The sequence below is a fragment of the Bombus affinis genome, chromosome 4 (assembly GCF_024516045.1).
Source record: "Bombus affinis isolate iyBomAffi1 chromosome 4, iyBomAffi1.2, whole genome shotgun sequence".
In the NCBI taxonomy this organism is placed as follows: Eukaryota; Metazoa; Arthropoda; class Insecta; order Hymenoptera; family Apidae; genus Bombus; species Bombus affinis.
In genome coordinates, this window is record NC_066347.1 from 2,325,945 (window position 1) to 2,348,820 (window position 22,876).

General features: G+C 32.9%; 2 protein-coding genes and 1 long non-coding RNA gene across 9 annotated transcripts; 2 read left to right on the forward strand and 1 right to left on the reverse strand.

Moving 5' to 3' along the window:
* Positions 1–15: 15 nt before the first annotated feature.
* On the forward strand, positions 16–3,207 carry LOC126915815 (nuclear transcription factor Y subunit gamma-like). 2 transcript variants are annotated; one of them, XR_007710349.1, is made up of 6 exons: positions 16–204; positions 371–503; positions 584–1,051; positions 1,127–1,300; positions 1,383–1,647; positions 1,778–3,207. XR_007710349.1 is itself a non-coding variant. In XM_050720839.1 (5 exons), exons 1-5 carry the CDS (start codon positions 182–184, stop codon positions 1,554–1,556), a joined length of 972 nt encoding a protein of 323 aa, XP_050576796.1. In that variant the 5' UTR covers positions 16–181; the 3' UTR covers positions 1,557–1,684. The 2 variants fall into 2 exon arrangements, 1 of the variants encoding a protein (XP_050576796.1); XM_050720839.1 differs by lacking the exon at positions 1,778–3,207 and having other exon boundaries at positions 1,383–1,684.
* Positions 3,208–8,017: 4,810 nt separating this feature from the next.
* On the forward strand, positions 8,018–22,870 carry LOC126915632 (eyes absent homolog 4). 6 transcript variants are annotated; one of them, XM_050720483.1, is made up of 10 exons: positions 8,018–8,653; positions 14,321–14,412; positions 15,090–15,211; positions 16,983–17,148; positions 17,337–17,520; positions 17,597–17,732; positions 18,563–18,658; positions 19,309–19,574; positions 19,768–20,224; positions 20,372–22,870. In XM_050720483.1, exons 2-10 carry the CDS (start codon positions 14,396–14,398, stop codon positions 20,551–20,553), a joined length of 1,626 nt encoding a protein of 541 aa, XP_050576440.1. In that variant the 5' UTR covers positions 8,018–8,653; positions 14,321–14,395; the 3' UTR covers positions 20,554–22,870. The 6 variants fall into 6 exon arrangements, with proteins under 6 accessions (XP_050576440.1, XP_050576441.1, XP_050576445.1 ...); XM_050720484.1 differs by having other exon boundaries at positions 18,563–18,646; XM_050720488.1 differs by lacking the exon at positions 18,563–18,658.
* On the reverse strand, positions 19,509–19,865 carry LOC126915636 (uncharacterized). The gene is made up of 2 exons (XR_007710271.1): positions 19,732–19,865; positions 19,509–19,655 (listed from the first exon to the last, which is right to left on the reverse strand). It is a non-coding gene; the product is annotated as an uncharacterized LOC126915636 (long non-coding RNA).
* Positions 22,871–22,876: the final 6 nt, after the last annotated feature.

The following is a 22,876-nucleotide window of genomic DNA, read 5'->3' on the forward strand; positions in this document are numbered from 1 at the left end:
AGAATAAAATTGATTATCATGACGGTATAATCACTGGTGCAAATAATTATTGTATGTGAATTTGTCAAGAATCAACAAATTATAGCATTTGTAATTTACATAGTGTTAATTTTAAACGACAATATGATTTTCATAATTTAAAATATTTTGTTTTATATCATTTCAATAATATTTGTAAAGGATGTCGGTATTCTTTGTAAATGCGTAAGTAAAACTGTTTATTTGAATATTATTAGGTTATGTGGCTCTTTTTTGTAAGAAAAAAGTAACACATTATTTTATAAAAATATAGTGTATTGTATATTAAATATATTATAATATTGTAATATAAATGAGTGTATTACTTATTACTTTATATACAATTATTTAGCAACCAAGATAGTGAAGTTGAAGGTGATTCAAATGGAGACTTACAAATTGCATCACCTGGTAATTCTGAGGCTCAACAGGCTTTGACTCAGTTTTGGCCTAAAGTCACAGAAGAAATTAAAAAAATTACTACGGTAAATAACAATTTCGATATCATATATGTTATAATATCATTATTACATATTCCTATTTTTATTTACTATTGAATTCATAGATGGATCTAAAAACACAATCATTGCCGTTGGCTAGGATAAAAAAGATAATGAAACTGGATGGTGATGTAAAGATGATAAGCGCTGAGGCTCCTATGTTATTCTCTAAAGCAGCGGAAATCTTTATACATGAACTAACATTAAGAGCATGGGTACATACAGAAGATAATAAAAGACGTACTCTCCAAAGAAATGATATAGCAATGGCAATAACTAAGTATGATCAATTTGATTTTCTAATTGATATAGTGCCTAGAGATGAATTGAAACAAAGTAAAGCACAAACTGAAAGTACAGTTCGTACTTCTATGAACTCAGATCAAGTACATTACTACTTTCAATTAGCACAGCAACAAGCCTCTGCCAACCAAAATGTACAAAATAGTAACGCTACTACACAACCTATACAAATTGTACAACCTTCTACTGGACAAATACAAACAATCAACATTGGTAGTCCTGTAGAACAGGTATATATCTTTTTGTAAAATATTTTGATTTCATTAAACAAAATTATATTTATTAATCGCATACTTTAATTACAGGAAAGTACAACTGCAAGTACAGCACAAACAGTAACAGTGCAAAATCCACAACAATCATCAGGTCAACAGATTATACAATTACAGCAAGCTCAACAAACACCTACAACACAAACTGGGGGAATACAAATTGTACAACAAATTGTAACACCTAGTGGAGAAATTCAACAAATACCAGTATGTATATTTTTTAGTGACTAATACGAGTTTATTATTAATCTATATATGTTTATTTATTCAATTTCATCTATGATTTTAGATACAATTAACACCTCAGCAACTTCAGATGATTCGTATGCAAGTACAAGGTGGAAGTAACCAACCAATTATAATTCAAACTGCTCCTATACAAGCTCAACCTCAACTGATACAGGTTGCGCAAGGTGCTCAAGCACCCGTCTTTTTACAAGCTAGCGGAACTGACAATGAGTAAATATTAATTAATTTTAAGGAATATTTAATATTTAGTACTATATAATTCAAAACAAAGAAACCGGATGAAACAATAAAAATAAGCTTGTATGGTAAGGAATAAAATTTTTTGTAAATTATTCCTAAAAAGAGCGTTTTATAACTTATTTCCTTATTAAACCATGATATCGTAAAAACAAAATTAAATATTAACAAATTTATGAATCTATATATTTCATTTAGATGGGTTTAAAATTATAAGCTTATACCAGAAGTGTTATATGGTTTAAACTTAGCAATTAAAGCATTTTTCGATAAAAGTGAAATTTTGTGATCATACTTGGAAAGCTGTTTTCAAGAACGAATATATATCGCGGAGCAGTTATAAGATGCCGATCGAAGGATTGTCACTGAAGCGAAATGAAGTGAATTGAAGCGAAGTAAAGTGAAGAATAAAGATAAGCAGCCAACGTAAGATGTAATCTGATTCGTACGTCGCGTTCCTTAGCCGCTGGCTGCTTCGCATGGCTGAGCTTAGGACTGGCTGGTGCAACTTGTATTATGTTTCACGTTGCTGCGGTTCTTGTCTGGCAAGTCTTGAGCTCGGAGCCTTCAACAGTTCCGAAACGTCACATAGTTATAAATATATTGAAATTTATCTATTTGCAAATTGTGTTAAATAGTTTTTGATTGCTCAATCATAAAATATAATAATCTAAGAAAATATTTCATAAATATAACGTAATTTAAAAATATTATAAGACAAAGTTTAGGAAATCGAAATTCCTTATATGTAATTAGTTATTTTTTATGATTATAATAAATATAATTCTATTAGTATTAAATTATAAAATATTAATCATTAATTCATATATCTTCGTAATTAAAAGATTAAAGACAAAATATTGGCAAAACGCATCAGAAAAATGCTTACATAGAAATTTATTATACATTTCCGAAATCATAAAAGATCATTGTTACATAAAATAAAAATATCGAACTATCATTATCAAATTATTATAACTTGATGAATATTTCCATCGCTACGGAGAATAACGGAAGGATGATTGCCCAAGCAGGAAGACTAAGAGATGAGGAAGAGGGTAAAGAGGATGGTAGCACGTCCTGAAGTCCTTTTATTAGCACGGAACAAAGACGTGCTCCATTTAGAGACGTTGCCACCATGGTTCTGGTTGCCAGGGAAACCTCGTGCGCGCAATGTTGCAGTCTCAAACGTACTCTCCGGAGATTTTAATTCTTACTTCGAGAACGCTTCGATGGGTCCTTCCACCTCGCGATCTACGCCACTGCTTGAATACTCGGATTTCACGACATGTTTACAAAGATCCTAGAGATAAGTTGAGAATGGCCGCCGCAGCCCATGCCTCCTCCATGGGTGTAAGGTGACAGCTGCCTGCGCCTGCGTTACATGCACACAGGGTGTCCGAAAATTAGCTTGCCATCTCGTTTATGATTTATGCTCACGCTGTTAATTAAGAGCGACATTCGCAAGCGCGCTTAAAATTCGTGACTTAATCCCCGATACTGCGAATTATAGCAACACCATAACATATTAATTAAACGTACGTATTAAATATTATACAACAAAATTTATCAATCAAATTTTTGTAAAAAATCAAATAAGACAAATAAATTATTTATGTTTGAAAAGATTTTTCAACATTGACAAAATTTTTCATTCGTTCTGCTTTTAACGAACAATTTTATTGCTATCACCAATTTTTGGATTTCTAGGACCTATAATCATAAAACTTTTGCCTTTCTAACTAGCTACTTTCGAAGTAGTAAATTATATCCGCAACATGAATTGACATTTTCGAATTGCACACCCAATATAAGCTAACATACGTTCATACATACCTACCTAGACGAATCTACCAATGTGTGTGCGCTCGAACCCCACCCCCACATACACATACACAAGAAAGAGAAAGAAATATCTCGCTTACTTAGCTGGGGCTGAACTCACCCGCAGGATCTCTACACGTGTGTGCACTTATTTTAGCAGGATCTTATCGTGAAGATGTGTCGTTCGACGAGAAACAAAAGACCACCTTTTTAAACGAAAAAAGAAGGAAGGCACTTTCACATTTTTTTCCAAACTAGATTTATGGCAGTTCCTTGTGTTTAATATTTCATCTAAAATGATGCACTTACACACACGTAAATATATTTTACAATCAAAATATGTATATCAAGTTTATTTTTAATTATTTATTAGTAATGCAATTATAACAGTACTGTGTTATGACACTTGTTATACACTTTTTCTATAAAAAAGAAAAATTATAGTAAAGTTCAATGAACTCCAGTTGCGAAACTTGTCAATAATTATTCTTTCTTCGTAATTCTTTTTTTTTTCATATGGTGTTTTAATCAACTTTGATACTACATAAAATTACAATTTTAAGTTTCTTCAATATTCAACACAAGAACACAAAATTCTGGTCCATTTAAAAAGTATCACATCAACTATAATCACAATTCTCAGAATATGCTTGTAAATTCTTATAGAAAAATATAAAATTATTCTCTTATATAACTATTTCAATAAAAAGAACTAGTTCTTACAAAGGCGTACCCTTGTTACCGATGAAAAGACAAGAGCGATTAGATTTTCGTCAATATACCTGCCGAAATGGGCAATCGAGTCTTCTCCGGCGAAAGTCAGTTTGTTTCGGCATATGTACATACCTGGGCCTCGACAAAAGTAAATACTCCAACCCGTACTCGTGCATTTTTTCCTCGAGTGCTGGAGTCAGTGTGTACACCCTTGGGTGGTCGAACGCGCACATTGGAGCATACTCATTTATACGTAGAGAGATAGACCACAAGCCTCCCGCATACTTCAAGATTCGCACAGTACTTACTCGCACGCCGTCTTATTTATCTGTACACAAGGGTTCCTCGCGGGCGTATATGGCATCACGGTGCCATTATATCATAAACGTACTAACCCCCATACCGCCTCCTTTTTCTCTGTTGAGGCAACGACTGCCTCGACCAACCCACAGGATGTCGACGCCATGTCTCCTTTACGTGCCTCTCTTTATTACCTTCGATCTCCGTCGAACGACTCTTGGGGAAACTCGACGACATCCATTTCGCGTAACGCTTCGCGAGTTATATTGCATTTGTTCCCGTGGGCCACCGTGGCGCACGGTTACGTAGCTCCTTCTCTTTCTTTTTCTTTCTTCTAAGAGATGCTGTACGACTTGATTGTTATCGGCACATAGGTACGGTATATTCGACGCTGGAATTATTTTGTGAACATAAGCTGTGGATTGGTTAACGTCAATTGAATTTAACTTGTTGACTGTGGATTTTTATACATTTATAATGTACATGTAATATGCAAAAACAAATAAAATATTTAGAGTATACTATCTGTTATAATATTTAGTAAGTAATATCTTTTAATATCTTCAATTCTTCATTTAGATACTTCATTATTTTAATTACACTCATAAAAATATAAATTTATATGAGTATACCTATAATTTATTGATTTGTAAATTTTGGAGGAAAATATTTTATAGAAGATGCTATTGTGCTTTGATTTTACTGTGATGCAATTCATAATCTATTTAACTTTTGAACTATTAAACTAACATTTAAATATTCTAAATAGAAGATTAACAATACCTATTTAGGGGAACCTTCCATGCAAATATTCTTCGAGGATGCTTAAGAAAAGCATATCTTTGATTAACCTGAAATTTGGTAAAGATTCCTGTTATCCAGTGTACTGTAAAACAACGGTCAGAATAGACATACTTATCCGACCCTGCTGCACTTATCTGTTATTATGTAAAAATACTAATCCCCTTTGTCGTTTCTAAACGGGTCCCCCTGATCGAAAGCGCTTTTATACTTCAGTTGATCTCTTGTTTACTATTTACAGATACTATACAGCATTGAAAAGCGTGTTCGACGCTTTTTCTGACAAATAAACGTCATGTGGAAACGAATTTACTTAATCATATTCGCCACCGTATGCACTTTGATATGAGAAATATTACGTATCAGGGATGAGAGCGAGATAATAAAGCAACCGCTGCACATTCTGCTTTATCCCGTATTCGAGCACATTCTTCTTTATCTCACATTTCATGTTACGCTACGTTCTTCAACGTTAATTTTAAGATTATTTTTTAAAGCTAACCCCCAAAATCATGATTTTGGATAATATCGAAAACATTAAGTATCTATCTAACTCCGTCGCTAATCTCGAATTTCTATATCTCAATCTTGCTCTCACTTTAGCAAACTATGAAAATTTTCTATATTAGAAAAAGATGTATGACAAAACTGAGACGAATAATTATGCACATTAATAACAATTTTTTCATATTATACTCACATTTAAAATATTTTTTTAACGAACAATACAGCGAGTTTAAAATAGTAAATAATGAATAAAATAATATAATAATGAATTTCTGAAATACTTTAATTTATCGGCCTTAAATTATAAATTATAAATGTAATGTTACAGTACGTTAGGATACGTTGCATTCTGTGTAGAAAATTTGAAGAAAATGGGTTTTATTCTATAAATTGAGATGTCATGCAAAAAGCAGTTTTGAAAAATTTCACAGTAACATTATCTAAACTCTCAAGGAAATTTGAGAATCCATCTAGTTCGTATAAAACGCGCATCGGATGTAAGAGCAGGTGGTAGGAAATTAGGTTGCTACCCTTGTCTCGCATCATCCTGATTATCATAGTCAAAAATATTAGCTTCGTCTCGTGAGGGACGCTTTCATTACTTGCAACACTACACCGTGAAAATATTCACAAAGTGTTAGAATAATTAACTAGAAGCCTGATTTTCTTGCAATTTCAACATCTAAAACAGCAACATTTTGTTAAAACAAAATATTAAAAACAAAAAAAAGGAATAATTCTATCAAATACACAATTCGCATAAATTAAATAATTGCATTAGTTATAATAAATTACAAGTATATTTACTTAACATTCTTACGGTCATCGATAGGTTATTTCAGATCCAAGAACCAATCTTTATTTTTAATTTTCAATAAGATTAAAATTTCTGATATTCCTTAAACGCTTCGTGATTGATCACATTCCATCGATAATTTTAAAACATAAGTCCTGGATTTGCAGGTAAGACAGGCTAATTTATGGAATTATGTATATATATGCAAATCATACATTAATGTATAAAATTCAATTAGCTATATATAAATGTAAAAAAAAGAATTTTTAGAGGATTCATAAATTTATAGAAAATTAATTCAAGAATTTAAAAATATTTATTAAGTGGTATATCTTCGAAACTAGTAGTAGTGTGGTACGAGCAATGCAGAGACTATGTAGAAAGTTCATAAACATCGTTTTTTTAATAAAAATTGGAAACATTGAGTAAAAAATTTGGATAATCGTATTTTTTAAAAACTACGTAAACAAATGTTCAAATTTTTCTATATATATAATATAAGTGTAACTACACAAGTTTAACATTTAATGACAGCTGTGAAGAAATATTCTGCACCACTTTTATCACGCCATAATCGGTAAAAAAGCAAAAATAGAAGTAGAAACATTCTTATTCCAAGAAGGCAGCGAGTATGACGTAGGGCCGCTGGACCTCCCGTCAAGAATTCTCTATCTCCGATTATAAAACAAAGGGGAAAAAACGTACGCGTACCATGCTGTGGACGAGGTGCAAAAAAACAACGCGAACTATCATGTCGTATTACATTTCCCGGCTCGTAGATTCAAAACCTGTCCCGTTCGTAAAAAAACGTTAAATCGGAAATAAACGTGTACATCAAACATTAGTGAACAGTGTGACTGCGACCAAATGCAGTCTTCGTAAAGGTCACCACTAATTGTCAACACTATAGCAACCATCTTTGGCATGTGGAAACTTCTCCGTGGATTAAAATCTTTTGCTGTGTATTAAACACGACCACCTTCGGTCGCACGTACTACGTATTCCATTGCTAATTCGTTAACCCCGTGCTGTGCATTCCTCTGCAGTTATCAGATCGTGTGCATAGACTACCTCGATTACCATTCCACGATGGGTTCCTTCCTCGGGTTGTAAACGAAAAAAAAGCAGCTCAGGTCTGTCAGTCGAGAGAGCGATTCATAAAAACGAACGGTGACAGGAGGTGACAATTATTCGAACAAGGGGGTAACCTGGCTGTGTCCGTCCTCTTCTTTCCCTGGATCCTTTCTTTGTCGTTTCTTTTCTTCGTCTGACAATCGGGTGGCCAAGCGAGTTACCATTAGCCTCTCTCATTCTAATTAACGAGCGACCTGTGCGCGTCCGACCAACGAAACGAGACAACGAATAGGAGTACCGACGGCAGGATGAAGATGGAGGATCAAACAAAGAGAGGGGATGGAGAGGGGATGAACGTGGAAGAAAGACGCCGTACGAGCCGGCCAACCACGTGACCACCGGGCGGGGGTGGCAGGCGACATTTCGCATGCTCAGAACTCCACAGGCTGCAGCATATCGCACACCGAGCCGATGCCCTTCGCAGAGAAACAATAGTGTTGACTGCGTCCGCGATACGAGGAATCCATCAAAGAGCCTCGAACGAAAACCGCGTATCGAGCCGACGTAACCTCGAAAAAGATCAATCTCTGCTATTCGCTTCGACCCATTGGCTCGAAACGTACATCTGTGCCGGATTCCATGGTTTCACCCCTCGCGCGACGAACGTATAAACCCAACCGAGAGATGTTTTCTCGCGAAATCGTCGGTCAAACTGTTTCAATTGCGTTATACTTGTAGTTTATTTCAAGGAATAATCTTTTACACAAGATCCTTGTTCATCAAGCGGTTCTTTTACGTGTTGTTAGAAACGGTCGGTGATAGTGCATCCGTCGGTTGTCATGATGTTCTCGTGGTCGTGGAAAGTGCGAGAAAAGTGAGAAGTAGTGTGCTTAAACCCTATATCAAGTGCATCGCGTACACACATTTACGTACACACAACACAAGCGAAGGGATGACGATGCTACTATCAGGAGGGAACCGAATACAGCTTCCTTGATCCACGAATATTCACCGCGAAGCACCCTCGTTCTTGGTCCAGCTTAAACGCCGGATACAAGGTTTGAATAAACATTCGTTTGTTATATAGCTTGTTGCTTTGATTTGTTCTAACAATGATGGGCAAGTTTTTAGATTTGAAATGATAAACTAATTCGTAAACTGAAAACTCGTAAATTATATAACAATGGTATTTATAATATAACATAATAAGCAAGCACAACTTCTGCGAATATAAATAAGTAAAATACAATAGCAAATTGTGCGCTGGGAATTACATAAAGTCGAAATTAATATCGTACATAAACTGTAAAATTGTTTTTGTCTATCTATTTATATTATTTTTTCTATAAGTGAAAGTACGCATATGAAATGTTTTTTCTTAACATATCGGAAGCAATAATCAAAACAAACAAGAACAATCAAATGACTTTGTTGATCGAGTGCCACGTGGGAAGCACAATGTATTCTGTCTGTACATATGTATGTATTCTACAATATGTATACGTTTCTTAAATTATTAGATGTACAGGAGTTACGCACGCTACGCGGATGTGCCTCTGCACATGCATACACATGTATAAACGCATCTACAGTCGCACTCACACGTGTAAATGTCATTATCAATTGAGCATGCGTAACTTATGCATCTCATTCGGCTTGTTACCAGTAATGTATTTTAATTGGTCAACCGCTGTGTAATGCCAAGTAATCCGTACTGAAAAACCGACTGAAATTTTCTCTCTATAAAAATGTTTCTTATACTAAAAACGATCAGAAATAATTAACTAGAAAAGTTTGTGCGAGATAAATCTACCAAAACGAAGAAAACGTGTTGGAACGAGGTTGCGATTTCCATGGCCTCTGTTTCAGAGGGGCCGGGGAAAAGAGAAGGAGACGACGAAGGAAAGCCAGAGCATTCCGAACTATGGAGAAGCTTTTGTCTTGGTCCCGTAGTGTAACCATCCCTTCCTTATTTTTCTTCTTTCCTCCTTTCAAATGTAAGCTGACCGCGGCCCGTGGGACACACGAGTGTCGCGCACGAGAAACCTCCTGCTACGCATTCCTCTTCTCTATCCTTCTTTCGTTCGGTTGCGTTTCTTTGATGGTTGACGGACAGTGGCGAGGCAAGCAACTCAGCCGCGATAAACATTTCGGCACACGCTTTATTTAGATAAGTTTGACCGCCTTTCTCAACGGTATAAATCCTTCGTGCCTTTCGGGGAAAATAAATAATAACGCAATTCCTTAACAGAGTGACAAGTACTAGGAATATGAAAGTACTTAGGAATACAATCATGGAAGAATACTGTTATATGATATCGTCTCTTTTATACGGATAGTTCGATAAATTATATCACAACTAAATGTAAATTAATCAGATAATTCCAGAGATGACGAGTCGGGCTTAGACTATAATCACTATTGTTATGTTATATTTGCTATGTTAAATTCATTGCCTTTATCCATATTAAAAAGATGTTGCAAATTATAATAAGAAGTGAAAAAATGTATGTTAAACATATTAGAATTAAATTAAGATAAAACAAGTTCCAAGACATTTACGATTCGACCAAACGGACTTTACAATTCTGACATATGTATCTATGTCTACATCAAAAAAGATATTAGAAAAATTATGATTTTCTTTGTTTTAATTGTATATTTCTTTTTATTATAATAAGAACAAATTCAATTTCATACTTAAGTTTCAAAGTATAATATGTATATAAATTTCTAATAGCATAGTTTCCAATATAACGATATGTATATATTTATATTTCATTCTTAAATAAAAAATGCAAATATATATTCAAATATTTTTTCTAACTAAATTAGATACTACAAAATTTGAAGGACTTCTTAAACTTTGATAATTATCAATATTACATTAAACATAAAAACGAAATATCCATTATTAAATTTCCACATAACGTACATATAATATCGGAAATGAATTTCAATAAGTTTCCCTAGACAAAAACAGTCTATCAAGACCAATCAAAACAACTTCCATCAAAACTTATCGAGAAAAAAGTCGTACTCTCGATTCGAGCATCGAATAGTTACTATTATTCGCGCAAGTTTAAAAGTAACAATTTTACCGATCGTCGTGGTACATTGTCCAACGGGCAATTCGGGCGTAGTTCGTGCGCGTTTTTCTTTTCCACGCTTTCCGGTATCATTCGACACAAAAAGAAAAAAACGAAGCGGTGGTATACAGTGACCGTTTAATATCGCGCATACTGCCCGTTGTTTCAAACAATTAATCGGTTATTTTTTTTCCCGACTTCGGACGTTGTTCGAGAACGTACACCGTTCTCGAAAAGAAAAATTGTCCGAGTATCTGGCTGTTGTTCAAACAACGTAGCCGCGCGCTAATTGATTCATCGTCGTGTTCCAGTGAACGACGTAACTTCCAGCCGACGCGATGCGTGTCACGGGGGAACAATTGCTTTCATACCCGCGCATATATGTGTACATATACATATGTATACATATGTGTATGCATACACACATAGGGGATCATATATCTCCGATGCGATTGTCTGTACTTTTCTCGAAACGATCGTTCTACTGACAATGATTTATTCAATTACAAACATCCGACAGAAAATATTTGCCCGCGAAGGCTACTGCCCCCGCATTGAAGAACGCGTAATTAATCATGAGCCCTAACAATTTAAGATCCTAAAATATTAGAATCGATCTGTTTACAGAGTTATAACTTCATTTGTTCCTTCTTTTTCATTCAGTGATGATTTTAGAATGATTTTAAGAATTTGTTACGAATTTGGACCTTCATAGGTAAATGAAATATACTTTGTAAAGTATTTAGGTTTTGAAGATTTTGGAAAGAAGATTGAAGAAATTGTCTTAAACAAGTTCTAGTTACTTTTGTTTGTGATATTTGAAGAACAGTGACCTACACGTTGTTTCTATTTATTTAAATTTATTATTTAATGTATTTTGTTTTGAAAAAATATTTAATAGTAATTGTTTTATGAATGCGCAAGTTTAATGTTAAGCATTTAAAAATATTTCTTAATTTAGACTGAAAATTATTCTTCCATGATAATTACACCGCTTCGTTAATATCTTTAATCAATCAATGTACTGGTTACTATTATCACCATATTACTAACTGTGAAACGACTGTTAAACTAAAGTCATTGAAGTCTGTAAACATTCCACAATAGAATTATCATAATTACCTTCTCTCTTTGAGTCTTTTCCTCTTTTTTGTGTGATATATTTTTTAATATTGCCATAATCCCTCTTGTACGTAGTATAGGGAACCGTGTATACATTGGTACATTGTTATAGTTTGTTGAACTTTACTAACGGTAAACAGTTTTGAAATCCTGTTCCGTTTTATCGATGTCAATTTACAAATCAAAAGTTCAGTGCCCTTTTATATATGTTTGAATATCAATAAAAATGCTATTGGAAGCTTAATCTACTTTGAATCTATGTTTGAATTAGAAATGATATGCATTCTAATTTGAATTGTAAGATGTTTTTTATTATAAAAAATTTAAGCATTTTTACTAATAAACCGAATAAAATTTGTACGTTGAGAAATAAATTCAATCAGAAAATTTGCACCCAACTTCAAAATTACCTAAAGCTATATACAGGCAGTGCAAGGCAGAACGACGAGGTTGTCTCGAGTCTAGCGAACAATTGTCGGTATTTTGAGAGATCAAAGGTGCCTCGCAGCTCCTTATTCACTTCGTTTTGACGTATATTGAACGATTTTGTTGGAACCGTAGATAACTGCGACTCACCCTGCCTCGCGTATTCTGCTATCTACGTGACGATGTGATACGAGGCAGCCTCGCGGATCAGCCTCGCATTGTCTGTATATAGCTTAGGATTTAATCTCATTCGCCATTTGATCTCCAGAAACCAAACTCCACCCTATGTTAAAAAACTCGTTTAAACAACCCATAAAATAAAACACCTTGATGCAAAAACGCAACAAAGACTTCATTTCTTGCCTTCTATCTATATACGTATATATAATGGAGAACTGTAAAGATAATTATATAAACGAATGCAGCTTGGTTACTTCTGATAGACCCAACACAATCATAAAGATAAGCACGTATATTGACTAAAAGTGTCATATATACAAATAAGAGTAATAAAGACATATAGCAACGTGTAACGTTGTGCGATAAAGAGCAGTATTTATATATGTACTTACTTGCCTTGCCTCTGTGCTGTTCCACTAATTATTATCTTTCCAGATTTTCTAGAATAAATCAATCTAACTCAAGCTTTTTAAATGACATTCTCTAAACACAGCGTTATGAAAACAATTGACAATATTGTCCGAAATAAATTCGACGTTTAAGAAAAACATAGAGAGATTGACTAGGAGAATCGAGTCGGATCTGGGTATCTATAAATAAATCAAAATTAATCTTACGAAGGCGGTGTATCATTGCGACGTCGGTGTGAAAGCGCCCTTATGCAAGACAGTCTCTTTTTCGCAGTATAGTGCAGCGCGAAGTATATAGTAGGCGCAGATAAGGGCGGAGCACGGACAGATATAGCAACTTGGCAACATAAAGAATACATAATGTAAAACGTCGTGAAAGGAGGTTTCATTGGCTGCTCTCGAAGGTTCCTGGTATACGCCTACCCATCTGGCCACTCCACCTCTTCGACACGCAATTGGCAGACAATAACGAAGCTGTCCGCTTCGTGCACTAACCCTTTTTGCATCAACCGGAACACCATGGAATCGGCGAATACATGATCGGTTCAGTGCTGATTTTCGAGAACTTTTTTCCTTCCTTATTTTATGATAGATAGAGAAACAATAAAATAGAATATTGGGACGCCTCTTTATTTTTGAAATATTCAGACTGATAATGTAATACTAAAGAAAGAAAAATTTTTAATTACTAACAGGCTTTTTTTTAGTTATTAAGTTACAGGAATGTTTATATTTATGCCTTAAACTATTTATATCTATATACATAAATGTCTTTTTGTCTAATACCATAAATCTTTCAAAATAAGAATATCTTTATTGTCGTACATTTTTGCAACCTTTACAGCGGTTTTATCATTTTATAGCTTCTAAAGTAGATACATATTTCTCGTTTAGTTTTCTTTTTTTAGTTTCCTTTGTGACAATTAATCATCGTTTTTTGATAAATGTAATACACAAATTTTGATTGAACACGACTTAAAATACATTCAATTCACTTTTTATTCGATTAAATTTAATCTAATACGGTTCAGATGATTCTTTTTAAAAAATTTCCATTCGAATTTAGCCCTTGGCATCAGAATCCTTTTTGATGTCGTTTTCTTGAATTCGTGCTGACATATATATATACTTTTTTCCTAGAATATAATTACCGGCTATCGAAGATGTGTTTATTTTTTTCTTTATTTCATGGAAGAATTATACAAAACCTACTCTATTCTAAATGAAATGATAACATCGAATTCCGGGAATTTCTTTTGATGTATTCAACTACAAGGAATTCTTTACAATTTTATCTTAAATATATATATATACATACACGTGTTAGTTTTGTTCTTCATTATTTAAATAACTGTTTGATCAAGTAAAAGTCTAACGTGCATGTACTTATAAGTATTTTTACAAGTTTATAAAATAAAAAACGTGTTTACAAATAAAAATTAAACAATTTAGATGTAAAAAGAAAAGAATTCGATCAAGGATTATTTGTGATTTCCAGGTGCCAAAACAATTGAGCTATTCTATCGACGGATTCTGTGATTAATTAACGATTCTATGATCGATCACACACTGGATGCATTACGTAATTTGGTAATTCGATAAAATCCTAAAAGCTGGTCCAAAAATAATAGTTTAATATTCCATTGCAGAAAATCTCAGACTATTCAATATTCTTCATCTTTCATTTCAATATTAAATCAAGAGCTATTTTTGGTTATTCAATACGCTCAATTTTCATCCACTTACTTTCATAAATTACCTCCGACACGTAGTTCCAGAAAAAAGGACTTCTATCTGTCCTACGGTATATCAAATGTTAAATCTTTTAAATTTTACGCTACCACCTTCAAAGAATGTACACTTCTGGTCATAAGTCGACCGACCACCGCACATTTGACTGCTTTGAGTAAGGTAACTGTTAGAATGTATATACTTTTGATATTACGTAATTTTAACATTTGATGTAAATGCATTTGATACTTTTGTGACTTTATTTCGTAATGTAAGTTATTCCATACTATAAAATCGTGGATATTTTAATTTCACTGAGTAACTTGTGGATAAATAATAAAATCAATTTAGAAAATCGTATCTGCATTCTAACAATCATTTTGTGTAAAATAAACAAATGTTCGGAAACTTATGAACGGGAGCGTACAATTTACAATACATGTCGAATACATCGCACTGAAACTGAATGTTATATGCATTAAATGGTATATAATACCAATTATTAATCGCGACTTTGTTTGCCGTTTTTTCTTCAGGCGCAGTGATATGTTAACCGAGGACAATGATCCGACGAAACCAGCAGGCGTTTTAGACAATGCTGGCAACGTGTCTTCGTCGACAGAGGCCTCGGTACAGCACCCTCGAGCCGCAAACAATGGTAAATAAAGCTCCTCCATTCCGGGTCTACTTAAAAGGCTACCCTTTTAAAGGTCCGTTTAGAAACCAAATCGCCATTTTTGCTTTCCTTTTATTAATTTATTTATTCGTTTATTTGTTCTAAATTTTTCTTCTTTTTCGTCTCATCGATGCAACATAACACATAATCGCGATGATGAAGTATCCTTGGAAAACAAAAAGTGAAAAATTTGTGTTTATAACGTTTCGCACCATCGACAATGATAGCCGAAACCGGACCTGCAATAAAACGGTTTAAATTCGACGTTTTGAAAAGGCTTCTGTCTGTATTTCCCGCTTCCCTTTTGCGTGTGCCGCCGGTCGATTGAATTAAAACGAGAAACCCGGTGGCTGGAGGTTGCGCCGCGTCATGTCACGCCACTGAGTTCTTCTATTCTATAAAACACGTACACCGAAATGAACAGGTAGTTTTCATAACGGACCTCCTAGCTAATTGCTTGGGAAATTAATTACATATCGCGGTTCAAAATGAAACGAAATATCCTCTCGCCATGACGCCGGTAACATTTGTATACTTCCGGTCGCGGAAAAGCTTTCCATTCTGTTGTTTTATGTTACAAATACATGAAATACGTATTACTGAATATTATTCCGGGAAATTTAATTTAACCTGAATATGCATTTTTTTGATTTATAACATTTTCCGAAACAATGCCCTTTCTTTATTTGGATTTAAATAGAATGTATTAATTAAACGTTTATATTGTTTATTCTTCACCCATTGTTCCAACTGTTCAAACGGAAGAATAATTTTAAATGTAAATAATGCTATCGAAAAATTGCAAAATAGGTACAAAAATTATCTTCGATTATCCTTCTAGAAAGATGATAAACATATCCCAATTAATAAATTATACGAATCACGGTTAAGGATTGTGATGTTTTACTTTGTGGTTTGAACGATGGTTAAATATAAAGCCGGTTCTTTTGAGATTTTTGTATTTACAGTTTTTTAAGCGTATTTTATTCCTGTGTGTTATATAAGCCTTTTCGCAAGCGAGTTTTATTTATGTTATATTTAGACTTACATTTGTCACTATAATATTATTTTACTTTCCTTTTTGTGGTTTGAAGTATGGTTGACTATAAATTGCGCTATTTTGTATATACAAAAAGCCGAAAGAAAAAACATGTTAAGAAAATATGCCATCTTTGTCGCAATATTCTATATGTTTAAATTATAAGAATCATCACAATAAATCGTAACTTTGTAACAATTCTAAATTTAATGAATGAAATTTATATTCTCGACTTCTATTACCACGAAATGACGGAAGTTATTCAGCAGAAAACTGAAATTCCACTTAGCAGAAAGTAGTTGCAACAGTAACAAACCTAGAAACATGTTTCTGTGAATTGTATCATTACCGATGATACAGTTATAATGTACAGAACAGAGAATAATATATTAAGTTGTCCGAAAAGTTTCTTTCGTTTTATAAGGAAATAATAGACGCACAATGTTTTTTGTTTTATATTAGTTTATTGAATTATGCATGAACATAATAATAAAAGTAGAACGAAATGGATCATACCTAAAACAATAAAATAATATAAAACAGAAAATGTTGTTCATCTATTATCATCTTATGAAACGAAAGAAACTTTTCGGACAACCTAATAGAATAATATATAATATTATAAATTATGTCATTACTAATGACAGAGTTATAATATCAAAGGCGTTGTAACTAAAGAAATGTGAACGTGAATCATTTTGCTCATACTGGCAGAAACGGAAGTCAAGAACGAGGTGCAAGATTGTCCCGAAAACGACAGCGTGCCCAGCGGGGAATTATACATCGACGAGAATGCCGAGGAAAAGGAACAAGAATATCCGGATTCTATGGAAAAGGCGGACTACAGTTCGTTGTACGGAGCCAATCAATATTATAACAGGCACGTACTTCTCATGCTTGAATCGCATCATCATTCATCTTTGCCCTCAAACTTATCCTGATTTCTGATCAATGGCTGACTATGTTCCTATATAGTATTCCAATATTAATAACAGACACTGTATATAAATGTAATATTTACAAATTGGTTTGTAAACGTTCGTTAACATGGAAACTTCGTGCTATTAGTTTGTACAACTCACCTCCCTACGGGACAACCACAGCCGGGAAAAACACCTCGGGCTTGCAAAGTTCTTATCTGACCTCATATACGACGCCCAGCTCCATGTCTCAATATTCATCTTACGCTACATACAATAGCGGCACCACGAATTTCCCCAACGTGGCTCAAAATATATCACCGTCTTCACAGGTACTAAAAAAGAAAAAAATCATTAGAATTTATTACTTTTATTATCCTCATTACCGTTTCATCTATGGTTTTTCAGAAGCTAGATTACAGCGCCTACAGTAGCAGTTTGTATGGAAATGACAGGGTACCATTACAGTATTCCGGATATTACCCCATGCATGGTTACCACACGACACCCGCCTCGTTTAACATTGGAAACCTAAATTTTGCTGGTAACGTTTTTATCGACTTCTTCTCTACCTCTTCCGCACTATCAGGCACTTCCTCGTCGAGCAAAATTTTAATCACCGATGCAGCCAGAATCTTAAATGTCGCTGTTGTATTGCATGAGAACTGTTGAATATCCGGTTCGCGTTACATCATACAAAGTGACTCATAGGGAGTAGAATAATTATCTTCTGATTATATCGTATACTGCAGACGTGGCAAATTTAGAGATCTAAAGATTGAGAAAGGTCATTGTTTTTTCTTCGTTTTAGACTATTCTCTCTTCTTTTATATATATATACTTTTGGAAATGAAACAGTTTTCGTTTTTTTAAGTATATAGAATACAACAATACTGAGGAAGATAATGAAGAATTGGATTATTGATAAATCTCCTTGTAATGTTGAGTTGCTAATTGTATTAAATCAACATTGAAAGGACAGGACACCATTTTCATTGAATTTAATACGTGAAATACATAAAAGGAGAGTAGAGAAATTTTATAGTTCCATATAAGAGTATGGAAAATTATATCCAAACTTTTAAATGTTAAACTCTGGTTTTATCAAATTATTTCAATAAAAAATATTCAATATTAGGAAATATTTTTCTTTGCATTATATGATGTTTTATTAATTTTTGTTTCTCTTTGTTTCGTTTGTTTCTTTTTCAGGTTACAGAAATATTAAGAATTTTCTTATTAATTACTTAATATTTTTGTCCATTGATTTAAGTAGCAACGTTTTACTATGTTTTTTATGTGTAAATTCTTGCGACAATTACGATTTATTTGCAATTATGATTTATCAGTAACGACTTCCCTTTTTGTAATAAGATTCGACAAAGTCTGCGCTCACGTTGGACGCAACAACTCACGATGCCAGCGATCTTACCGCACGAGAAACCGCAAACATCGAAGGTAACACGATTCGTACGTGTGATTTTTATATCTCCACTTTTTGCGTCAATATGTTCTCCTTGAGCGTGTTCCAACAGTTGTCGAATAAACAAATAAATGCTAAAAAGCGTAAAAGTACTATATGTATACATATAGATATAGCTATAGATACGTCCTATATCTTACAATTAAGAAAATATTTAAATTATCTGATAAAATAATCTTATTTAAAATAGAATATTACGAATATATATTTATTAATACCTTTTTTGTTGAAATAGCATGTAAAATTCTAGTTATTCCTGAATCAGCCTCTATAAATATTTAAATTTCTATTAATATAAGTTAATGTGGCTGCTTGTTCGCTGAACACGTGGGCGGTAGCGCAATATATGTTTAATCTCCGTTAATAGCATAAGAATATACAAGATATAAGAAGAACTAAAATTACTAATTTTTAGTTGTAAAATTATTGGCTTCTATCATTTTCTTTTTTGCATCCTAATTTGCTTTATAAGAAAAAGAGTTTCATACAAAAGTACTTATAAGTAAAAAAAAAAATTTTTTTTTCAGTTTTATTTCTTTACCTATTTAGATAAATCTTTTAATGAATAGCAAAAATATTTATAGTGAACATTCTTTGTTAGAAAAGAATATGTGAAATAACGTTTAATGTGTTCCAGGAGCGACAGCGAAACCTTGCAGACGCGGAAGACGCCAGAGCGGAAGTGGAAACAGTATAGGTTCTGCGGATACGACAGAAGCCGGTCCTGACCGGATATTCATCTGGGACCTGGACGAAACCATAGTTGTATTTCACTCCTTGTTAACTGGGCAATTTGCAACGAAGCACCGTAAGGATCCTGTTCTTTTGGGCCAAGTAGCGTATAGAATGGAAGAAATGATATTCAATTTGGCTGATACTCACTTTTTTTTCAACGACGTCGAGGTGAGGAGGCACAACCAAACTTCAGATTTCAAATACACAGGATATTCCATAATTGAAACACGTACAAGATTGACACGACGTCTAGTAAAAGCAAAATCTTTTACTAAAATGTTATATTCTATCAGAAATTTAATTTTATACGTATTCGGATTATTACGTGTTATTAATTGCTCTATTTTTGATGTTCCTGTAGGATTGTGACCAAGTACACATCGATGATGTATCATCAGATGATAATGGACAAGACCTGTCTTCTTACAATTTTGCTAACGATGGTTTCCAATGCGCATCTGCGAACAACGGTATATGCTTGGCTTCCGGTGTTAGAGGTGGAGTCGATTGGATGCGAAAATTAGCCTTTCGCTATCGAAAAATTAAAGAGATCTATAATAATTACCGAAACAATGTTGGCGGTTTATTGGGCGCTGCAAAACAAGAACAATGGTTACAACTACGTTCTGAGATTGAAGTGCTCACCGATAACTGGTTAACGTCAGCTGTAAAATGTTTAAGTCTCATAAATAAAAGAAGTGACTGCATTAACATTCTGGTTACTACCACGCAATTAGTACCGGCTTTATCTAAAGTACTGCTTTTTGGTATCGGCGGAATATTTCCAATCGAAAATATTTATTCGGCCTCGAAAATCGGTAAGTTTTACAAAGGAATTTAAGTGTGCTTGAAATTACTGTAATCATCTATTAAATACCATTTGAACCGATATATACATCAAAACGCCATTAATCACAATTTATATTATAAAAGTTCTATACGTAATATACATTCATCATTTCTAGGAAAAGAAAGCTGCTTTGGAAGAGTAGTTGCGCGATTTGGTCGAAGATGCACATATGTGGTAATAGGTGATGACTCTGATGAAGAAACGGCAGCACGTGCCCATAATTTCCCATTTTGGAGGATAAATAGTCACTCGGACACACAGTCGTTATACAACGCCTTAGAAATGGGATTTCTTTAAGCAGAGGATACGTTTATAAAGCGAATAGGTTTATGGGGGGAAGGAAAATTTGGGAAAGTATGTCCTAAACGAGAAACATCTTACAATTAGTCATAACGGGGGCTTATACAAGATATTTCTATATTCTTTACAATCGATAATGAGAGTATAAAAAAAGACGCTTTTATCGAGTGAACCTTTTAAACATTCCTATTATTTATCGATTGTAATATGTAAATTGAGGATCGGCTGTTCCTCTAAGATCGCCATACACGATCATCGATCGTAATCTATTTGTCGATCGTCAAATGTGATCGATCGGAGCAGGGTCCACAGGTGATATACAATGAAAGTAAAAGAAAGTAATGAGACAAAAGTGAAAATTAAAGAGTTATATATAATACGAATATTTCTAATTAATTACTGCACAGTCTCGACCATATATAAAAATTAATTTGTTGCAAACTGTAAAAGTATGTCTCGTGTACTTAAACGTGTTGTGTTTCTTGCTCTTAAAAAGTGTACGTATAAAAACTAAACTGGTCGAAAAGAAATTAGATTCACAAGCAGGATGATGTTACACGTAACATTCATTAGTTAATATTTTGATCGATGTATATTTCGAAACACTACGGAAGTTTTATATGAATATTGTGATACGGTTTAATCCAATTATTTAATTATAGCATGATACCAGTAAATGTAATAAAGCATGGTCAAACGGATACTTTTTAACAGTAGTTTGTGAAAGATGTAGTCACCGTTTTATTAGTTACATTATATAAAAATATTTGACTGAAATATCATGCATTCTTAACATTAATTTCTTCGTACATATTGAATAATAATAAAAATATTTAGGTACTTATGTTTTTGAATTCTTCATATCGTGGCGTGGTTTGGAAACTTCTTTTTCTAATTTCAAAACCTATTCCGAATTATCTTTAAAATAAAATTTCAAAGAAATTATAAATAATTTTATGAGGACACTAGATATAAGTAATATTTTCAAAATGTACGAAATTAGATTGTATACTTACAATCTTAATTCATAAAAGAGAGAAATATGATTAGCAAATGATAACCAAAGTTTAATACGTTTGAATAACTATAAAATTGATTTATATGTTTTTGAAATGTAGCTTATATTAATTAAAAACGCATTTGTTTGTCAAATCAATTTTAAAAATAGGTTGTTTATAAATTTATTTTCTTCCAATTAAATTTACGAGAGTAGTACCGTCATACGAAAATTATTTATCATTTTATAATATAATAATTGGAAGTTTATTTTTAAGATTATAATCGTATAAAAGCAAAACGTATAATTTAATCGACTGAATAGCACAAAAACTGCACAAGTTATAAAATGATTAAAAACGTAATGCTGAATGCATAAATAAGTTTCTAAATAAAATTACTTTTTAGCGTATTATGCATTTTGAACTTCGGTTGAACGAAATGGTGTGACTATTAGATTTATATATATGAAACGTAAAAAGATGAAGACTATATATTAAACAATGAAATTCATTAAAAATACTTAACATTTTTTAAAATATATTTGTAACAAACGTTCAACTTTTTATGTATTTATACTTTAAAAAATTAATTTTTTCAGACAAATGTATTTTTGTGTTAAATCAATATTGTATTACACCGATCACATGATAAATGTGGATCTGTGTGTTAAAATAGATTGAGGAATATAGAAAATATGGAATAATATTATTATATAAAAGTTTACATATGATCGGAGAATTACGAGATATAAATTTTTTATTTCAGATACTTTCATTTTAATTTGTGTAATATTTCTTTTAGTTGTATATTCGATTTTATATTGAATGCACAGTGATGTAACTATTTCAGTATCTGTATAATTTTACAACGATTTAAAAAATTGTATTACGCAAACTGTGCCTACTAAAATTACATATATTTTTGTAAGTAATTGTTATTATAATTCCAGCATCAGGCTTTCCAATACATAAGCAATAGTTTAATATCAATGTTATAGAGTTATCTATGTATAGCAATGCCTATTTTCTGTGTTGAAATAAGAACGTGACATTGTTTAATTCTGTAGCTGTTTATGTTCGTTTATGCTTTTTATACCGAGCAAATGATATTGCTTTGCGAATCGGCAAATCGCAATTACTACGTAATTTGTTTTAAATTGTATAGAATTTTAGTCGAAAACTTATGACATTTGTGTATCTTTTGTTATAAAAGTATTTCTAGTAATAATAACAAAGAGAACAAAAATTATAAGGCCGCTTTTAAATACTAAAGATTTTCAATAAAAGTCATTTTGTTTATGTTTACACAATGCTAATTTTCT

Excerpts from the sequence above, each read along its gene's own strand:
- LOC126915815 (XM_050720839.1), top strand. The coding sequence starts at position 182 with ATGTCGGTATTCTTTGTAAATGC. Across the intron at positions 205-370 it reads TCGGTATTCTTTGTAAATGC|CAACCAAGATAGTGAAGTTG; the intron begins GTAAGTAAAACT and ends ACAATTATTTAG. Across the intron at positions 1,052-1,126 it reads TTGGTAGTCCTGTAGAACAG|GAAAGTACAACTGCAAGTAC; the intron begins GTATATATCTTT and ends CTTTAATTACAG.
- LOC126915632 (XM_050720483.1), top strand. Across the intron at positions 17,149-17,336 it reads GCCAATCAATATTATAACAG|TTTGTACAACTCACCTCCCT; the intron begins GCACGTACTTCT and ends TCGTGCTATTAG. Across the intron at positions 17,733-18,562 it reads TGGAAACCTAAATTTTGCTG|ATTCGACAAAGTCTGCGCTC; the intron begins GTAACGTTTTTA and ends TTTTGTAATAAG.